The sequence below is a fragment of the Malus domestica genome, chromosome 10, assembly GCF_042453785.1.
Source record: "Malus domestica chromosome 10, GDT2T_hap1".
Taxonomy (NCBI): Eukaryota; Viridiplantae; Streptophyta; class Magnoliopsida; order Rosales; family Rosaceae; genus Malus; species Malus domestica.
The window spans coordinates 31356474-31375835 of record NC_091670.1 but is presented as its reverse complement, the minus strand read 5'-3'; the positions used below and the strand labels follow the sequence as shown (position 1 = coordinate 31375835).

The 19362-nt window shown below is 35.9% G+C and overlaps 1 protein-coding gene across 1 annotated transcript; it reads left to right on the top strand.

Annotated features, from left to right (window-relative positions):
- Positions 1-6133: 6133 nt before the first annotated feature.
- LOC114827450 (exopolygalacturonase-like) lies at positions 6134-19264 on the top strand. The gene is made up of 7 exons (XM_029109263.2): positions 6134-6218; positions 14319-14358; positions 15479-15489; positions 17546-17607; positions 17785-18093; positions 18356-18871; positions 19037-19264. The coding sequence occupies exons 1-7, from the start codon at positions 6134-6136 to the stop codon at positions 19262-19264; spliced, it is 1251 nt and encodes a 416-aa protein (XP_028965096.2).
- The last annotated feature ends 98 nt before the right edge of the window (positions 19265-19362 follow it).

The window sequence follows — 19362 nt, the reverse complement described above, 5'->3', positions numbered from 1 at the left end:
GCCGGAGATGGCCGAAAAATAGCCTCAAAGTTGACTGGTCTGAGGGAAAATTGGAAAACTTGTCGGAAACTGGGTAAACTTTAAATGTTCATAACTTCTTCAATACTCAACGAAATCAAGTGATTCAAAAACAAAATCATACTTCTCAATGAGACGAAGAGAATGGTACCTTTTTTTATGGCTAAATCGCCGTGGTTTGGCCAGAAAACGGCTCGAAAGTTGATAACTCGAGACCAAGACAGCCACTTTCGAGCCGTTTTCCAGCCAAACCACGGCGAGTTAGCCATAAAAAAAAGTGCCGTATGATTTTCGTTTTTGAATCACTTGATTTCGTTGAGTATTGAAGAAGTTATGAACGTTTAACGTTTATCCAGTTTCCGGCGAGTTTTCTAGTTTTCCTTCGGACCAGTCAACTGTGAGGCTATTTTCCGGATATTTCCGGCAGCCATTGGGCTTCCAAATAGGTATAATCTTATTCTACACTTTCCTATCTTCATTTTGATATATTATGGGTCGAATTTGGTTAAGAAACGATTGAGTTACGAAGCTTTGAAAATTGTCCAAACTTCCGGCTAAGAGCTCCGGGACACTTAATGGAGTTTTTAATGGAAGGACCAAAATGATGGATGATGGACAATCTCAGGAACCACTTTTATCGATTTGAAATGTTAGGGACCAAAGTGATGAGTTATGCAAATCTCAGATGCCATTTTGATTATTTAGCCTTATTTATGTGATGTCTAACCAATTTTGAAGTGGTTCAAGCTCTATCACTACGTATCAATCTTAAATCATGGTAAGGCTAGTTTAGTTTCCAGTTAAATATAGAGAAAATAAATTATTTCGGCCAAGCATGTTTTCTGATCGCATTATATAGGTCAGATCCACCTTTTATTTATGCACACTTGCATAAGTAGGGTTTTATCTTCTGGGTTAAGTAAATATGATACTTGTAATGTTACTGTATCTGAAATTGATCGGTCAGGTAATAATCAAATGTATAGAATGAAAAATGATTTATATTGAATAACTGGGTAACCAAATTAACGTTATGCAATTATAAGCTAGCACATATAACTATAACTAAATTACATATATATATGTAATTTTTCTAAAGAATATTTTACTTAGCCCAAAACTCCTCTACTGGAGGCATCTCTCCGAACAATCTTTCGAACTCCTTGTATTTCTCATCAAAACTGAAGAATTATCCCGAGTCATAGTACTAGTAATAGAAGTATTTGATGATTCCATAACATTATTACTAGTCCTCCCATTGATTTCCTCTTTCAAAAAGTACTTCGGGCTCTTTGTAACTGGCTCCTGCACTTCGTATGCCACCCTTGAGTCCTTCCCAGTTAGCCTTTGCACGACATCTTTGAAGCTCATAGCATCCGTCTCCACGTACTTGGTGTTGATGATCACAACCTTCACAGACTGACTTCTGCCGACACTCGACATAGGAAAACTCTCTCTCTCTCTCTACAGGCTGGTTTTGAGAAGGGTTAATCTGGTAAATGGGGTTTGTTTTGCAATTTGAATTAGTAGGTATGTGGGGTTTATAGTGTAAGGTGGATGCGGAAAGGGAAGAAATGGCGGTGATGGAAGACTTGTACGGCAGGTGGGGAAGGGGTTGACAGTTAAAGTTGACCGTTGTATCTTTTTGTTAATATGTTATGCAATGCTTAGGCAATAAGCAGTCTAGAAGGACCAGATTCAGTCAAAGCGCGCAATTCAGAATTGAGAGAGTCTTGCCTGTCCCCCATCAGTCCATGCATGTGACACGAAGGTGAGGACTAAATGTATTTACTGGTACTTTATTTACCTAAAACTAAAAATACATATATGCATCTAAATCACTGGTTAAAATCACAAATCAAATGTTAAATTACCATGTGTCAAGTTTTGGTTTGAACCACGAATTTGTATACCTTACCCGTAACTAGAACATGTATGTACTTAACTACTCATTAAAATTACAAAGCAATAAATTACAATGTGCTCAACTTAACTCGTTCATCTAAAAGATTCAAGTAATTTTATATTTTGACGTAGGATATTATCAAGTATATCTGGTAAGTGGTTAAATGGTCAACTTTGAAATATGCATGCATGGATGCATCAAAATTAAAACATATTAATTTAAAGGGTTAATCTCAGTTTATTACTCTGAAATTTCATGGTTTTCAACATTTAATACATGAAATTTTTTTCATCTCAGAGTAGTACCTAAAGTCATAATCTTGGGATACTTTCATACATCCGTTAAGGTTGCTGTTAAATCAACCGTTAATTGATGATGTGGCGCCCACGTGGACAATGACTGGGCACCACATGGATATTAAAAAAATTAAAATTAATAAATTAATAAATTAATAAATAAAATAAAATAATAATAATAATAATTGAAAATTATTAAATTAAAAAACAAAACAAAAAAACCCTAAAAACACACACATGAATTCATCACCTTTTTCTTCAATCATCGTCACTTTTCCCGCGACCGCGACTGCAACTGGTTCATCATCTTCATTGTAACTTTTTAAATGTACCATAAAATCAAATGAAAAACCAACCCCGCCTGCAAAGCAATCCGATACCGATACCTCTCTCTCTCTCTCGTCCGTAATGCCCAGAACCTTAACCCTCGCCCGCTTCAAAGCCCTCCTGTTATTCATCTTCGTCATCCTCAACCTTTACTTCCTCTTCCTCCACACGCCGTCAACCCTTCTTTCCCGCTACACTTCCTCCCCTACGACATGCTACCACCTCGTCTTCGCCGTCGCCTCCTCTCGTTCCTGGTCCCGCCGCGAGCCCTACCTCATCCTCTGGTGCTTCCCCACCTCCACATTCGCCTTTGCATTTCTTGATCGCGTACCAATCGACTTCTTCGGCGAGAAGTCCATCGCTCCGGTAGTCGTCTCCAGTGATACCTCCTGTTTTTCGTGTTCAGCGACAATGACATGATTAGTGGTTTTACGTTGGGAGGAATTCAGTTGCAGTCGCGGTCGCAAGGAGAGTGATGATGATTGAAGAAAAAGATGATGGGGTTGGATTGGAGGGTGGCTGGCGATGAGGGTTGATTGCAGGAAGTGTGGCTAAGGATTGAAAGGGTGGGATTGGATTGGAAGGTATCTTTTAGGGTTTTTTTTAATTAATTATTATTTTTAATTATAAATATATTTTTTATTTTTAATTTTTTAATATCCACGTGGTGCCTAGTCATTGTCCATGTGGGTGCCACGTCATCAGTTAGCGGTTGATTTAACAGCAACCTTAACGGATGAATGAAAGTGTCCCAAGATTATGACTTTAGGTACCACTCTGGGATGAAAAAAACTTCATATACTAAATATTGAAAACCATGAAACTTCATGGTAGTAAACTGAGATTAACCCTAATTTAAATTACGTGGTGGGGAGGGTTCATTGTTTTTCCACAATTACATGTCAAATTGGTTCTCTTACGGATTCAAATATGACAAAAAGGTAAAAGATTTTAACTGCTTTTCATTGTCCAACTGTCATGAAAGTCCAAGTTTGTCCCACTACTAGCTGAATTCGGATCCTCTTTGTGAGGATCTCGGGGATTCGTGAATTATATCCGTTCATCGTACATCGTGCGATCAGAATTTATTTTAAATATTTTTATTTAAAATTAAATACAAACTATACCTGATAAAAATTGACTGCACGATGTACGATGAACGAACATGATTTACGAATCCCCAGGATCCTCACCAAAAGAATCCAGAGAGGATCTTGTTGGCTACTAACCCACTTAGGTTTATTTTAAAAAGGGTCATTTTGGTTCTAGTCTCTAATCAACTTAATTGTTAGACTGAAACCTTATTTATTTAAATATTTTGATCGAGGTCCTTAACATCATTTAAAAGATTTAACTCATGCATTATGCATTTAATTTCCCACAAATTATGAAATTTAAACATTCAAATAATATTTTTAATATATAATAAATAAAAATTAAATATTAGAGTAATATTATTCTTCACAAAATTATAGAAAATAATGTACCCATGTAAATTTTTTTTAGTACATCGATATTTTTACACTAAGAGGAGGAGAAGTTCGGCTAAGGCACACAATGGGCAACCTAATTTGGTATCGAATTCACCATCCACGAGATTCGAACCTAAGACCTCTCACTTCCAAGTGAAGAGGAATACTACCAGACTGTAGTACTGAATGACTATACCTACATAATTATTAATGTATTTTAAAAAATAAATGTTGATATAGTTTAAAACATAAAAAAATACATATAATTAGCATGGGTACATTTAGCAAAATTAAAAATGGGTACAAATATATTAAAAAATATGAGTACAAATACAAATTGACACACTCCGACCCGGAATGTCCACTAGGACTCCGAATCGAGCTGTGTTGGCCGACACCTGGAAGGTACGAAGTAATAAAGTGTAGTGATGCGGAAAATGTGAATAAATTTAAAACTAAAAGTGCCTAAATATAAGAGTGCGCTGTGAGCGGGAATAAACCCATTTCACACGTGATGTCAGAGCATAAGTAAAGTACAGTAAGATAAAATAAGGATTATACCCTCAAAGGTAGCCACCTATACTGAGATTTGCCAAGAATCCTTGTCAATAAGACAGTTCAGCTGCTAAAACCTGGAAGGGCGAAAAACAAAGGTGAGTGGACCTGAAAATAAAGTTTTATAAAAACCTTTTTCAAAACATTGTAACCCCTCGCAGTAAAACAAGTATAGTTTCCCGAAAATCTTACTACGTATAAGTATGAAATCAAATGCATGCCAACCATAAATCTAGAAATATACCACAACAGAATATCTCAACGGCAATATGAATATAATCATAAGCTTAACAATATATAATAGCATGCAAGTTAGAGTCACCTAATGTGACCTGTACGACCGCACCTATTGCTCATCAATCTATGCTAACACATGAGTCGGAGTCACATAATGTGACCTGTATAACATGCTAGGTGTAATAATTATATGCTTTAGTGCTACGATCATGTGAAGATTATCCCTATGCACGGGTCACCTACGAGTTGGAGTCGCCTAATGTGACTTGTACGACAGGCTAACACCTAACTTGGATCTAAGGCAAGCGTGCGGTACGGAAGGTGAACAATCACGTGAAGGCTGGCTCTGGCCAGGGGCGGGAGCACTAACGCTAGGGTGCAACAATGATCAGCGAACTATATAAGTATAAGCATGCCATGATGATGCAATAATTCCAATCAACACATCAAACTTACTTGAACTTACCTGCGCATTCTGTAGGATCATCTTGGTATTTCACAACAGTGCAACATTTCTCATAACATAATTTAATCATGGCATGAAGTGCATGAATCAATTCAAAAGCATTTGTGGAAACCATCAATCATATATATATACACACACTATAAAAAGAAAAGGATCCACTCACCTAAGGTCCGTGCTACAACTCCCTAGCATAAATATCGAGGTGCCACGAACGAACGGCGCCTAGAACAATTATCAAATCATGTCTCAGAATTCTTATTGATAGAACACGTAACTTATATAAAACACATCCTCAAGGATGTTCTAGAATGATTTGAAACCCATTGACCAAAAGTCAAATGTCGGTCAAAGGTCGGCTGTAGGGTCTATAATCCTACGTAACTCAATCCGGAAGATCCGCACCTCAGATTTCCGATCCGTAACTTCCAAAGATCCATATTATGCTTCTAGAACATCCTACTAAAGTTTCATTACAATACAACTGTTGGATCTCCGCCAATTGCAAATTCAAGTGGCTGTTAACGTTTTATTTTACGAACTTACAAATCCAATTCGGGAAGATCCGTACGTCGGATCCTTAATCTGTAAGTTTCTAATATCCTCAAATATTACATACTATAATGTATTAAAGTTTAGTAATGATCCAATGGTTGGATCGTCGATTGCTATAATATTCGAGTGGCGGACCTTAACGAAATTATACTCAAACAATGGAATTCCGTCAATTAAGTGTCAAATATGGAATCAGGGCATCCAAATTAACCTAGGATAGGCAGGTCGGGTCTCGACCGTGGCGGCGGTTTCTGGCTACCGAAAATCCACTTTTGTCGACCACAAATCCAAAAATGGACGGAAGATGGTCAATTTCGTCGATAAAGCCGGTGGGTGCCTAAAGATTCTCGACGTTGATTCGTCACCTACGGTGGTCCAACGGGGTCAAGGTTGGTCGGGATTTACTCCTGGGATGATGGGCTACAAAACCCAAGTGGTGGTGTCGGCCATCGCTTTGGCGATTCACTATAAAAATGAAAAGGGTGGCTGAAGCACCATTGGTTTCCATTGGGTTGTGTGGCCTCACATCGCCATATACAGAGGTTAATCAAGGTGGTTCTTGGTTGGGTTTTGTAAAGGGGAGTGAGAACTTCAAGAAGGTGGTGGTGGTGTTGAAAATTTTCATCGGAGTTGGCCGGAATCGGCGACGGAAGATGGGAGGTCGCGAGGATGGGTAGATGGGAAGAGAAGGCTGGGAGCTTTCTCTCCCATCTCCTAAATGGCTATCTCTATCTCCTCTAATTTATTATTGGTCCTTCCCTCTTTAATTTGATTGGTTACAATTCCCACATGGTGGGAGTTTAATTAGTTTATAAACTAAAATTTGAGTAAAAAATTTCAAACGTCCATAACTATACCGTTATAATCCGGACTCGCAAACAACTTTCGCTTGCGTTCGTAGCTTCAAGATCTATTCAGAAACATTAATTGTGACCTCAAACGGTCAACGAAAGTTAAACATCCTCGCCTCTAAGGGCCCATCACACGAGTTGGAGCCCAAAAACTAACACAGCACAAACAAAGCACCCTAGCTTTCTACAGACGCTACCGCCGCCTTCACAGAGCATCATCGCCAGTGCAAACCAACGCCCCGTACTGCCATCAAGCATCCACATCCTAGAAATGAAGAAGAAGCTGGCTCCAACAACCTGCAACAACCCCCGTGCCGATCGCAACCAGAATATGTAAGAAGCTAGTGGAGAACCCACCGACGACAATGCCAATGAAGGCAAGCAAATAGAAGGTGGTGGTGTGTACACCCGAGTAAAAACTCTACAAACCTTCCAAAGAAACCACAACCAAGTGCTGTGAAGAGCGCTAATGTATAAAATAGTTTTGATGAACTTCATCATGTGTCATGAATAGTTAAGTCAAACAACAACTCAGGGTTTATTTGAAATAATTGATTACGTCTAACACAATTAATCAACCAGCCTTTGGTTTAATAGGATAGTTGTCTTCAGACTTCATTTGGTGAAACGACGTCACACGTTAGACGTATATGAGAACGATATATGTTTGTGATAAGTTTGATATCTAATTGTAGTTAACCTATTTGTTTTGAAGGTGTTCGCCTGTTGTAAATGTATCGATGAAAATAGTCTATATTAATTGATATTAATTTTATTAGGATTTGGTTAATACGTGTGATTTGCAGCCAATGGTGATAAAATAAGGTGAGTGTTTGATTTTCTTTGCTATCTTTAAAGAAAGAAAAAAAAAATCATTTTGTTTGTCATATAACAATTTTTTTTTTCAAATGATAGCGTTAACAGGTTAATTTATTAATTGGGGGAGGGGGATCAATGGGGATTGAAGGAATTTTTTTCTTTTATATATACTAAGTTTATGGAGCAACATATTACATGCATTTTAACAATTAAATGACGAAAGCATTGTTGGAAATTATATATTATAATTAATATTATAATATTTAATTTTTGTATGAATGGAAAATAAAAGTCATGTGTCATAGTTGAATTCAAATTCATAAGTTGTATCTGTTCGTTGAAACTTTAGACAACAGTCATATTGTTTCAAAAAGGGTGGCTTGAGTTATATATAAACTTAAGCATCCCACCTGTCTAATAGAATGAAGAAAAGAGTTTTTTCCAATGTCTTAGTAGAAATCCGAGTCGTGTCTTGAGAGTACAGAATATATGAAGTTCGCCAGAGTCCGAAGATTGAAGTGCTTTGACTTCGGATTATAGATTGTGGAATCCTGGGAGACGGACGCCTACCGAACTACAAGCACAAGAGTATGGGCGAAATTCTGTCTTTAGGACATTGCATTTATGCAAGCCTCAATCTTCAAAGTTTGTCAGTTTTCCTAACTTTATCTCTAGTTGTTTTTATGATTTTCATATTTACTATTGATGTTGTGATTTTCTTTATGATTTTCATATTTTCTAATATTGCTCCAACAATCTAAAGACAGAAGTTACTTATGCAATAATTAGAAAATATGACAATTCTCATAAAGCAGTGGCTAGATATTGGAAATAGAATATGTTGTGTTTGACGTAGACCCTAGCCTTCTTCAAGAAGGAAGATCACTACATCTAATGATGAAACTGAGACATGAATCTTCCCAATTTCAATAGAAATATTTAATTTGATCATTGGGCTAGATGATGGGTTGTAGATTGTATATATAGTATACAAAACAACAACAGTTCGTTCTGGGAATTATTGATGATAAATATCATACTACAAAATAAGTCTTGTGAAATTGGTAGTTAGAATTGCATGATATGAAATTGGGTTGACAATAGTATGTGATTGCTAATTATTCTTTGATGTCGTAAGGTATGATGATACATTACAAAATTAATTAGGGCGTTGAACTGCATTTGGTTTATGCATAATAGTTCCTTTTTCATTTTGTGCATGCACTATCTTCTGGAAAAAATTACATGCATATACACAGGCCACGAGGATTATGCATTATAATCTAGGATTATAAAGTTATAATTTATGCATTAATCTAGAACAAGTATGATTCTAGGATACATGCATGTTTCTATGAAATACATGTCGACCAGTTATACATATATGCAATTCAATTTAAATAACTAACTATCGGTGTTTTCAATTCCTTCTTTTGGAAAAATAGACATCGCTATTAAAATGTGGATAAGAACATGTGGTTTTTTAAATTAGTTTATTATCTGTATGATGTATAAATGAGAAGTTCCTATAAATATGCGAGACATATTTGCGTTGATGAAGGAACTTAGAAACCGCTCAGGGTTCTTGATGGGTTTGCAAGTTGCTTTCCAAGATCAAAACCTGGGAATTGGTGTTTTGGACAAGAATTCCATGCCAAACGATTACCAATAGTAGTTGGTAAAATGAAGAGACATGAACAAATTAAAGCAACTGCAATATTGTTTGAAGCGGTGTTTTGATTTAGTGTTCTATTTGCACAAAATGGATATAATTAATGTTGTCATCATTATTACAAGAAGATGATAATATTGTCTATCAGAGATTTGTGTTACTGCTAAAAAGAAACAGTTTCAGGCCGTTAATTGCTACTAGCAAAGACTGCAGTTAATTACTACTATGACAAGCATCATTAGGAATCTTGCGCGCAATGACCATGTTAGCCATGGATGAAGCCAACTGCCAATTCGGTTGAAAAGAATAAGATACCGAGAGTGTGGGGGTCTTTAAAAAAAAAAAGGACAAGACCATACTGAAAATGTAAAAGAAATTTTGCAGATTTGAATTCAACATAATGATGCTTATTAAGTAGGCATATGATTGGATATGGCCATTGGGTCATGCATGTTAGTCATAGTAAGGAAAGAATGAAAGCCAAGAAGTGATTTTCTCATAATTTCTAGTGAGGCATGAAGGCCTAAAAAGATAGATAAAGTCTATCTTAGTTGTTCATTACTTCTTAAAGTGGAAAATGTGATCAATTTAATGATAGCATTAAAAGAAATCACAATTATGAAAGAATTGTGGGGGTCGCTTATTTATCTTTTAGATATGAGATATGCATAAGAAGAATGGAAATGTAATTTGCTAATTGAGTGCGACAATCAAAATGTCATCTCTTGTAATGAGTAATTGTTTAAGGTATGATAAGGTTAGAGACCTTCTTTCAAATACCTTAAATGTGGGGGAAGTCTATTTCCTAGCAAATTACATAGTACTTAAGTCCTAATATAATTTTGAGGACTTGACATTTCAAACAATGTCAAACAACTACTCTCATATAAAATACAATTTCATAAGATGGATTGTGCACACCATTAAAGATAGTCAACCTAGTAGTGGGTCCAATTATTAAAGGTTAGACTAGAAAGTAAGTTGATCATCGAGGGGAATGAGGCTAAAGCCAACATAAGTATTGAATCAGCCGAGCGGAAACCTAGCTTAGTTGATTGGATATCCCATGGTCTAAGTTCAATAGGCAAACTGGTTGGGCATGATTCAAAGAAGTTAACACACTACATACCTCATTCCTATGATGGAAGAAGTGTGTTGTCTGCAGACGTTTTAGGGTGTATATTTATACTTAATGACAATGATATCTTATACATAAGAGGAATAGGGCAGACTATTCTTAATCAGTGGTCACCTATGTGAGAGTAGAATTGGGTCGCTTCTATGAGAATGAAATGGCTAACTTCTCTAAAGCTCTCATGAATCCAGGATTTGTTCAGGACCAAAATGAACACAACCGTATGAATCGGAATATATTAGGATTAGTGATGTGTGTTGCTTATTGTCTCGGTTTACTACTGCGGTGAACAGTTCAAGATTCTATATTCACTGCGTCACCAAGTAAATCCGATAAGTATTCACTAGGGTAGGTTCAAGTCCAAAAGACACCTCTCCCGATGCATCTCTTGTCCGCCTGTACTCTCAATTTCTTCCTAATTTTTCATTCATGTGGGGGATTGTTGGAAATTATATATTATAATTAATATTATAATATTTAATTTTTGTATGAATGGAAAATAAAAGTCATGTGTCATAGTTGAATTCAAATTCATAAGTTGTATCTGTTCGTTGAAACTTTAGACAACAATCATATTGTTTCAAAAAGGGTGGCTTGAGTTATATATAAACTCAAGCATCCCACCTGTCTAATAGAATGAAGAAAAGAGTTTTTTCCAATGTCTTAGTAGAAATCCGAGTCGTGTCTTGAGAGTACAAAATATATGAAGTTCGCCAGAGTCCGAAGATTGAAGTGCTTTGACTTCGGATTATAGATTGTTGAATCCTGGGAGACGGATGCCTACCGAACTACAAGCACAAGAGTAGGGGCGAAATTATGTATTTAGGACATTGCATTTATGCAAGCCTCAATCTTCAAAGTTTGTCAGTTTTCCTAACTTTATCTCTAGTTGTTTTTATGATTTTCATATTTACTATTGATGTTGTGATTTTCTTTATGATTTTCATATTTTCTAATATTGCTCCAACAAGCATGCTTGTATGCACTAAAAAATAAAACTTAAACCATGAAATTCAAAGCCTAGTAATTTGGTTACCAAAGGCTCAACTCAAATCACAAAGAGAGTTGAGATTTTTTTTATACCTTTTGAAGTTCCTCTTTGCATAAAGAAAGGGTAATCATCCAAGGTGAGGACCTTCATTCCTATCTTAGGTTGAACTCCTTAGCCTTCATCTTCATCACTTTGTCTCCTTGGATTCATGGATTTGGATGCTTGAAGGGATTCTCTAAAAGGCCCCAAAGTAGAGGGGTTCTAACTTTCGACACCAACACATATGGGAGGAAGAGATTGCTAGCTATTTACTCTCATGGTGTCCGGTTTCTTAAGAGAGAGAGAACTTGTGCTATCTCTTCTTTCCTTTAATAAACCATAATGAAAGATGAGACTATAATGCTTCTTTTATACTCATCAACCTTTGTGAGTGAATTGGACCCAAAGTCCTCATTATCTCTTTATGGGCAGCCTAAGCTTGTTAGAGGGCCTTGTGCCCTATAAGTTGTCGTATAACTTAAGCTAATGGGCTTGATCATTCAATGCCCATTTGGCCTCGAGGCCCAAACTGACCCAAGTTTTAACACAAACTTATTCGTTGATTAATTAACATATTAATCATTCCTAGTAAAAAATAATTAAATAATTCAATTGTCTTTACTCAACTCCGTTATATCTTCACAGTGTGTGATTCATTAGGTTTGAGCGAGGTAGATTGCGATTAAAACTCTTACTAATCGATTGGGAATTGAAATTTACTTTCAATTCTCCTTTTTGTGATTAGTCATCTTCAGGGCTTCCACAAACTATGAGTGACACATGCCAATATGTTATGGTTATCCAAGCTAATTATAAAAGGTTGGAAAACCTATTCAGTTTGGAACAATGCAACACATTTCTTCTCTAAATCAATACTCTTGATCATATTATTTAGTTGATAGTTTATTCATGTCTACTATCCAATGTGATTTTGTTGTCTATATGATTACCTTGGATGTGATTTGGAACAACCTCCTAAATCTCATTTGTACTCCGATCAAATATTCTTAATCTTATTATGGAGTATTCTCCCTCAACAGTTTGAAGGTTAGAGATCCTTTGTTGTATAATCACACGCCCACATGACTAAGTAGCTTAAACCCAACTATGTCGTGGACACCCCCCCTCAAATGGAAGCCTTTAGTAGCGCCAAAGACTAAGGACCTAACCACCAGACAACCATGGTGTGTCAGGCCAAATAACTATTTTGCATTATCCCAACTATGAGTTCTCATATGACATGAGTATAAGAGCACTTCCAATGTAGGAAGGCCCATTGGGCAATAGGCAACTCAATCCCCTTAAATGAACAGTAACTGCCTGCAATGAACAGTGACTACCCAAGTGTATCTTCACTCCTACATTGAATAGCCCATATTAAAATATTAGTATTTTTTACTTTATAAAATAATAAAAGATACTTTATTTTAATTTCGGATAATAATAAAAGGATTAGCTAAAAGTATTCTAAAATATTGAAATATAATGTAAAGTGGAAGAACATGGTTACATATTTATAGAGAGAAATTATAAATTTTTGTAATTTTAATTAATTTTTTTTTACAATTTTTTATAATTTCTATAATTTTTCAATAATTTTAATTATGGCTAACGTCATGATGATGTCAGCCTTGCATCACATAGGCCCACTGGGCTAGGCGATTATTGTTTGACTTCTTCATTGAGCTCACCTTGGGTCCAATTGCCCTAGTGGGCTGGAGTGTATTAGGGAGGGGGGAGAGTGAATTGGGTCGCCTATCCCCAAATCAATAAACAACGGTGGAGTTGCTTTGAGAACTCTTAGTTGATCGCGTTTAGTGGACTCACTCTCTATTGTGCACATACATACTTGTCTTGGTGTCATTCACATCAATGACTCGAGACCAGTCACACTCCAAAGGAACGACATAATATGTACTGATCTATCGGGATTGTCAATGCCCAATTGAAAATCCTATAATCAGGAATGTTCAGGGCATATGAAAAAGAAAAGTCTCATGAATTTAACTTCTTTAGATTACATTCTCTTAGTTACATATTCACTGGACTTATTGGCCTAGCGTATATCATTTTATGAGACAGCTTTAAACATAATATTTGTCTATAAATTAAATTAGTTTAATTTTACATGTGAAATTTCAATAAAGTATCATCTCATGATTAGCTTTAGGCATATTTCCAACAGGGATCGAACCCGCCACATTTGCACAAATTGATAACATTTTGGCTTCTAGGTTTGTCTTAGTGAAGGCTCAGGATTTAGGAACAACCAAAGATCCAAGATTTATAAAGTGTTTTGGCTTCTGGGTCGAATCAATGCACCAAAATTTGAGCTTCTTGGCTTGAAAGAATGGAGGAGGAACATAGAGAAGTAATGGGAGGCAGAGAGTTATGGCCTATGGGTTAATTGTGAAAGGGAAACGAAATGAGGTTGGGGGAGACAAAGAAGGGGTTTGGGGAGGGAGAACCAAGGGCATTAGGCTTAGTTTTTTTAATTTTTAATTTTTTTAGCTTTTAATTTTTTAATGTCCACGTGAGGTCAAATTGACGCGCGGCGTTTAATCATGGTCTATGTGGCCGCCACAAACGAAGGTTCTAACAGAAAATTTAATGAATGTGTGAAAGTGTCTCGCAGTTCTCACTTTAGGTATGACACTAAGATGAAAAAAAACTTGATGTATGAAAGTTTGAAAACCACGATACTTCTAGGGATTAAAGAGAGAAGTACCCTGTATTCTAACACATGCTTCATTTTTTACATAACTTATGTTCCTTTTATCATTTTTTTCCTCTTTTCCTCTCTCTCTATCCTTTTTTTCGCTAAATTTTCTTCACAGTATGTGGTCTCTTCCCCACTCTGTGTTTCCTTTCTTCATAAGAATATGGGGAAAAAACAATTAAGCCATCTTCTCCAACTATCCTAAAAAATTAAAAAATTAAAAAAAAAAGAAAAATCCAACACATACTTCATTTTTACAAAAGTTTGTTTGTACATTTTTTTTTTAGTTATGAGCAACCTTTCATTGCCCAACACATCACTTCCCAGTACGTCATGCTAAGCTCGTCCTGTTCTATATATTTTTGGGTTGTAATTTGTGTGTTTATTTCTCCTACAAGTATTAGAATTTTTTGTTGCAAACAACGAACAGACTCAGTCCAGATTATGGAGTTCATTTTTTCATGATTTATTTGTTATCTGTCACTTTGTTTTGGTTGAAATCACTGTTCTAAAAAATCATGCCTAACGCTGCTTAGGCTCTGCTTAGGCATTAGGCAATTGGCCACTGTCCGATTAATTCCAAGGTGTTTGAAAATTAAGAAAGAGCGCCTAGCTCACTTAGGCGTCCGCCTAGGTCGTGACTCTCACTTAGATAGAAAATCAACAACTTTCATTTCGCATTTTATTTTTTTAATAAATTGTTAGAGAATTATTGGATACTTGTATGAACACTTATTATATGTTTGTTCTCCATGTTTTTAATATGTTCTAATACTTTAGAATCTATATGTAATTTTATTTTGTAATTTATATATCCTAATATAGTTATGTATTTTTTAAGTATAGATAGACACTTATTTATGCGATATGAAATAAATTTATTTTAATCCGCCTATTCCGCATAAGCCCCCGCCTAGGCTCAGCTTAGCCACTTAGGTACTAAGCCCCAGACGACTGATGACTAGTGCATAGCATCTTTTAGAACCTTGGTTGAAATACATCTATTTCTACAATGCATAAATATGGTTCACCCTCTCATTTTCACAAGTGCAATCTATTACATATGACAACTTGATTGTCCATCTTTAACATGATGGTAGAAATGTGAGAGAGAGAAGAAAGTGAGGATTCCTACGAAAAAACATAAACGTACTGGAGGGAAAATTTGGCAAGAATAAAAAAGGGGGAAAAGAAGGGGAATAAAAAAGGGGGAAAAGAAGGGGAAAAAAAAAGAAAGAATCATTACATTAACCTCAAGGTGTATATTAGTTAGTAGGAAAAATAATTATGAAAATTTTAAATATGAAATATTATATTTAAGACTTGCCACGTGACAAGTTTTGATTGGATTACAATGCTACTCAGCAAAGTTCTTCCACACAAGTTTTTCTCACCCCACATAGACATAATTGTATTTTACCACTACGATAAAGCGTCATCTAAAAAGAATGCCAGGAAACGAAAACATTGCTTGAAAAGAATGCCAGACTTTGTCACTTCTCTTTCGAGATAAAGGAGTAGATATAGAGTAGGTTGGATACCACGATTACTTGAAGAGTTCCATGAAAATCTATATATAGACTCGTTCATTTGCATTTGGTAATGCATTAACTTAAGTTTTCAACTCGTACAACTGCAATCCTTAATCCTCTAACCATGAAATTCAACAAATTGTTCGAGAAGACAAGAAGAAGCCTCCAAAAAGAAACTTTAGATCTTTTCGTGAGGATTTTCCCAAACATACACTATACCGGAGCGGAGGTATATTATTTCATCAATTACATATAATACTAATTCAAGCATCTCCAATTAAAGCCAATGCTTGGGGTTATCCTCATCAAGAACAAAAATACTACTGTTAGCACATGATCAACATCATAAAATCAAGCAAAAGATCCAAATCCTCAAAAAATGGAAAATTTTAAAAGCTGGATTTGGATAAAAGTGATGTTGAATGAGGAGATAATTAAACATAAAACATCAGGTTCAAGGATAGAATTTTCACAATTTGAGATTTGAGATATGAGGTATGATGTTGTTTGTAGCATATCTGCATCGGAAGAATCCCACATAAGATGAAAACAAGAAGAAATTTTCCCACATCATGAAGTCTATGACTGGACCTCGCCCCCACATCGATCGGAGAAGAATCATGCCTCACCAACTACGTGTTTTCTATGGTTACTTGTTTAAGTTAATGATCTCTTATATATTTTGTAAATTCTAAAATCAGTGATGAGAACACTCTACAATTCTTCAACCATTTTTTAACATCGACGATGTTAGTACAAATTAAAATAGCAAATATAAAAACTTACTTCACTAAAAAAAGAAAAGAAAATTACAATAATATCCTAGCTAAAACTTCGAACATATCTTTATCAGAAGAATTGACCCACAAGTAATTACTCTACATCATAATGTAATCTTCTCTGCTGATCTTTCTCTCTAGGTATTCTAGTAATTATCTATAACAACACTCGTTAATTTTCAAGTTCGACATTTTATGTTTAAGGGTACGGAAGTTAATTTATATTATGAAGAAACTTATAGTTAGCTAGGGCCATGTACACCAACAAGAGTATTTTTATATTATTTCGGGTCACAAATTTTTTTATTTGATGGAAGAGGGGATTTTTGAAAGTTTTCCCAAAAACAAAAAACATCGCTAATGAGACTATATACTTTGTTGGTAACACAATCAGGTAGATTATCGAACAAAAAAAGGTATATAATCCAAAATTTCATAAAAACAATTAAGAGAGTTTCCATTCATTTTTTTTATGAGACTGTGTGTAGGCGTAACCATGCACATAGTTTTAAAATTATCTAACTGGATGTCAAATTTTGACTTTGATTTGCCATGGAGTCAAAGGGTTTGCGATTTGTTTACATCTTTACCCCTATAAATTTATGTTTTTATTTTCTAAAATATTTTTAGTTACATGATTATGAAGATCTTTTAATCACATTGTTACGACCATATATTTTCTATTACTATTTTTATCTAAAATATTGTCAGATTTAGTTTAATTATGTTGTACGAAATGATATTATTTTTTATAGAAAGAAATAATATTCTTTAAAATGTTAGAATTACCCATATCTTTATCCGATTACATACTTAATCATCCTTCTCCTTTAGATATTTTTTAAAAAATAATGAAATAGTCAAATGTAAGTCTAAATCGAAAAAAAATTCAAACTAATTAAATGCCAAAAATAAGGACCGTACCATGAACAGAAATCATCATATTAAGGGGAAACAAATCTTTTAATCGCTTCATCCCTACGATGAACCATTTACTATTATTTTTATATACAAGAAGGGTTGCAAGAAGCCAAAACATTGGAGAAAGATAGAGACTAAGAACCCAAAAAAATAAGAAGAAACAAATAGATATGGATATGGGTTCGATCATATATTCTGTAGGTAGGGTCTTCTTGTTATTCTTCTTGTTGGTATGGGAAACAGAAGGTCGTGATCAAGCCAAGTATTTCGACGTGAGGAAATATGGAGCTGTTGATGATGGAAAAACTGATAACAGCCAGGTATGGCTCTTGCAAATTTTTATTTATACTGTACGACTCTTGGGTAGCAGAGAGTGTACTCTTTGCCTTTGTCCGTCCTACCTCGAGGAGCTAATGTCGCCTCATCTTCTATTTTACTTTGTGCATAATTATGTTTATAAGTACTAATTAGAACTTTCGGTGAATACATGCATTTAGGCATTTCTGGATGCATGGAAAGAAGCATGTCAATGGAAAGGAACGGCAAGGGTTTTGGTTCCCAGAGGAACATTCAAGTTGTATCCAGTGATTTTCTCAGGTCCATGCAATGGTCCGATTGCCTTTCTGATTAAGGGTACTTTGAGGGCTACGACTAATCCATCAACATTTAGTGCTCACAGTTGGATAAACTTCCGGTACATCGATCAGTTGACGGTGACCGGAGGCGGTACCTTGGACGGCCAAGGAGCCTCGGCTTGGCATCTTAACAACTGCAAAACCAATCCCCAATGCCAGGCTCTTCCTGTTGTAAGTTCTTGATACTTCTCTCTCTCGTTTTTTTAATGGAAATGTTAGGCATTTGCCTGACCAATTGTCTTATTCTTTCGAGCCACTAATTTTTAAATTTTACTGAGGCAAATTGTCACGTAAGCCATCAAAGTACGCAGATGTCCTAAAATTTTGCTACATCACTAAAATATGCTCTAAATACCTAGTATTTGTGTTGTTAATTATTCCACTAATGATCGCAATTTAACATCTTGTTCTGTCTCGTTAAATATCATATCAGTCAATGAGTTTTGACTTCATCACAAACGCAAGAATCGAATACATAAGATCATACGACAGCAAAAATGCACATTTCAAAATTTTCGGATGCTACAATATGGACTTTAGGAAAATCAAAATCTCAGCTCCGGCTGACAGTCCGAACACCGATGGCATTAAGATTGGAAGCTCATACCGAATCAGAATCGCACGCTCTACGATCGCCACAGGCGATGACTGTGTCGCGATGTTGCACGGAAGTAGGAAAATCCACATTTCTAAAGTTGTGTGCGGTCCCGGGCATGGAATCAGCATCGGAAGCCTAGGAGGGAATGACAAAGAAGACGATGTGGTCGGAGTGATTGTGAAAAACTGCACCTTTATGGGGACGGATAATGGTGTGAGGATCAAAACTTGGGCTTCTCCTTATAGCAGCAAGGCTTCAAATTTTACATTCCAAGACATTTTCTTGGATGACGTTCTGAATCCTATCACCATCGATCAAGAATATTGCCCCAACCCTCCTTGCAATCAACAGGTATATTATATGTGACCTATTTGCTAGCTTCATAGTACTCTCTTTGCATGGCCTAATATAATGTATACATGATTCATATCTTACTCGCTTGATTTAGACTGCAAGTATTCGACCAAAGAAATTTGAACTTAATTAAACAAGGTTTTTTTTCTTCCTTGTGTGCAGACTTCTTCGAATGTGCAAATCAGGGACGTTACGTACAAAAACATATGGGGAAGTTCATCGTCGGAAGTAGCCGTCAGTCTCCGATGCAGCAAAACCTGGCCATGCAAGAATGTACTGCTGGACAGCATCAAGATGTCCTATTCTAATCCCAGAGGACGTTTGCGTTCCTTCTGCAATTATGCCAAAGGCTCCTCTTATGGCTCACAAAGCCCTCCATCTTGTTTATAGTTGTAGCTAAGAATTAGCTTTATGATTTCAAGTCTTAGATGGCTCACAACCCCATCAGCTTTATGCTTAGGGATGGGGAATAAATTGGTATCAAACTC

Excerpts from the sequence above, each read along its gene's own strand:
- LOC114827450 (XM_029109263.2), top strand. The coding sequence starts at position 6,134 with ATGGTCAATTTCGTCGATAAAGCCGGTGGGTGCCTAAAGATTCTCGAC. Across the intron at positions 17,608-17,784 it reads GAAAAACTGATAACAGCCAG|GCATTTCTGGATGCATGGAA; the intron begins GTATGGCTCTTG and ends ACATGCATTTAG. Across the intron at positions 18,094-18,355 it reads AATGCCAGGCTCTTCCTGTT|TCAATGAGTTTTGACTTCAT; the intron begins GTAAGTTCTTGA and ends ATATCATATCAG.